Below are 1,628 nucleotides of genomic sequence, written 5' to 3' on the forward strand. Positions count from 1 at the left end.
GAAGACGCCCGGCCCACGGCCCTAAGCCCTAAGGGCTTTTCAGGGCTTTTTATCAAATGGGCCGGGCTTGGGCTTGAAAAGTAGGCCCGATGGTAGGGCCTGGAGGGACTGGGCCTCAGTTTTCTGTCGTGGGCTTTTTTAGGCCCGGCCCATGGCCAGGTATACCCACTGTCTTCTTTTCTTATATAAAAAATAAAGCAGCCACGCACAAGGGACCTCTCCTGCTAGTAATATTCTCCTTCCGTTCCACAATGTAGTGCTGTTTTCTGAAATCTAAGTTTGAAAATACGAATTTAGTGGTATAATTTTTACTCCCGCAATGGGTCTTGTTGACTAAATTTATGGTTAAATTTAGATTTTGTCATTATGTTGTGTAATGGAGAGAGTATAATGACCTGCAGGAGGGTAGAGCACTTGTTTAAGTTTCCAAGGATACACGCATAGTATCTTTTATGTTTCTCAAAGATTCGATTTTATGGGTAACAGCTACGATACATTCAAAACTCACGGTTAACGAGAACCACTTACAACAATCAATCTCACGCCAGCCTGCTCTCCCCACCAACCAAATTTTAGGGGGGAAAAGTCCCAAAAAATCAAGTCTAGTGCTTTACAGTCGAATTATTTTAGATTCTTCAGACGATGGCATCAAAGTCCACGGCGAGTATTCTGGCGAGCGCCTCGAGCCCCACGCCGCCGTCGTCGTCAGCAGCCATACTTATCATGGCGCGGATCTCGTCGTCGGCGACCGGCATCCCGGCCCACCCGAGGTAGGCCTTGAGGTCCTCGAACCCGACCTTGCCGTCCCCGTCGCGGTCCATTAGCCGGAAGGCGTCCTCCATCGCGGAGCGGCAGCCGCTGTCCGCCCCCGCCTTAGCTGCGCGGCCAAGGAGGCCCTCGAACTCGTGGTACTGCACGAAGCCGTCGAGGTCGGCGTCGGCGGCGGCGATCATGGCCTCGATGTCGTCGTCGTCGAAGCGCTCGTCGGTGGCGCCGGCGTTGGCGTAGAAGGTCTTGAGGTCGTCGCGGCTGATGCGGCCGTCGTGGTCCGCGTCCAGCACGTCGAACGCCGGCCGCAGGTCCCCCGCGCCGGCGCCGGCGGGGAGGTCAAGGCCCGCGTACCTGCCGCCGGGACACATGCTTGCTTCGGCGCTGCGGGGAGGGAAATGGGGAGCCTCGTGACAGCCGCAGAGCTAGATCGGAAGCGCGACCTCTGTTTGTTTGTTTTTTGGGGAGGCAGAGAGGGCTGGGAGGCTATTTTGGTTTGGAGAGGAGAGGAGGCCCGTATTTATAGGCGGCGGAATAGAATTCTAGGGCTATTCGTGGACCTCGTCTACGGACTGCTGTATATCTGTATCTCACGTTTTGATCTGGCAGATTCCCACCGGGACACGGTGTTTCGTGGAGGTGGTGCACTAGGTTTTTTCGGGATTGCTATGTCAACGCGGGTGATGTGAGTATTTAATTTGGTTTGATTTGCGATTTGAGGTGAGAGAAAGCTTGGAGGGCAAGGAGCCGAGCGTGGGGCCACCGGTTTTCGGCGCTTGGTTGGACCGGTCCAATCGGGAAGACGTGTAGGCTGACATCACCGGTCGGTCGCCGGTACGAGCTCTGGCCGTCGCTTTCGG

General features: G+C 55.2%; 1 protein-coding gene across 1 annotated transcript; it reads right to left on the reverse strand.

Moving 5' to 3' along the window:
* Nucleotides 1-414: 414 nt before the first annotated feature.
* LOC109773776 (calcium-binding protein CP1) lies at nucleotides 415-1,275 on the reverse strand. Its single transcript, XM_020332487.4, has one exon. It carries the CDS (start codon nucleotides 1,137-1,139, stop codon nucleotides 636-638), a length of 504 nt encoding a protein of 167 aa, XP_020188076.1. The 5' UTR covers nucleotides 1,140-1,275; the 3' UTR covers nucleotides 415-635.
* Between the last annotated feature and the right edge of the window lie 353 nt (nucleotides 1,276-1,628).

The sequence above is a fragment of the Aegilops tauschii genome, chromosome 4, assembly GCF_002575655.3.
Source record: "Aegilops tauschii subsp. strangulata cultivar AL8/78 chromosome 4, Aet v6.0, whole genome shotgun sequence".
NCBI classification, from domain to species: domain Eukaryota; kingdom Viridiplantae; phylum Streptophyta; class Magnoliopsida; order Poales; family Poaceae; genus Aegilops; species Aegilops tauschii.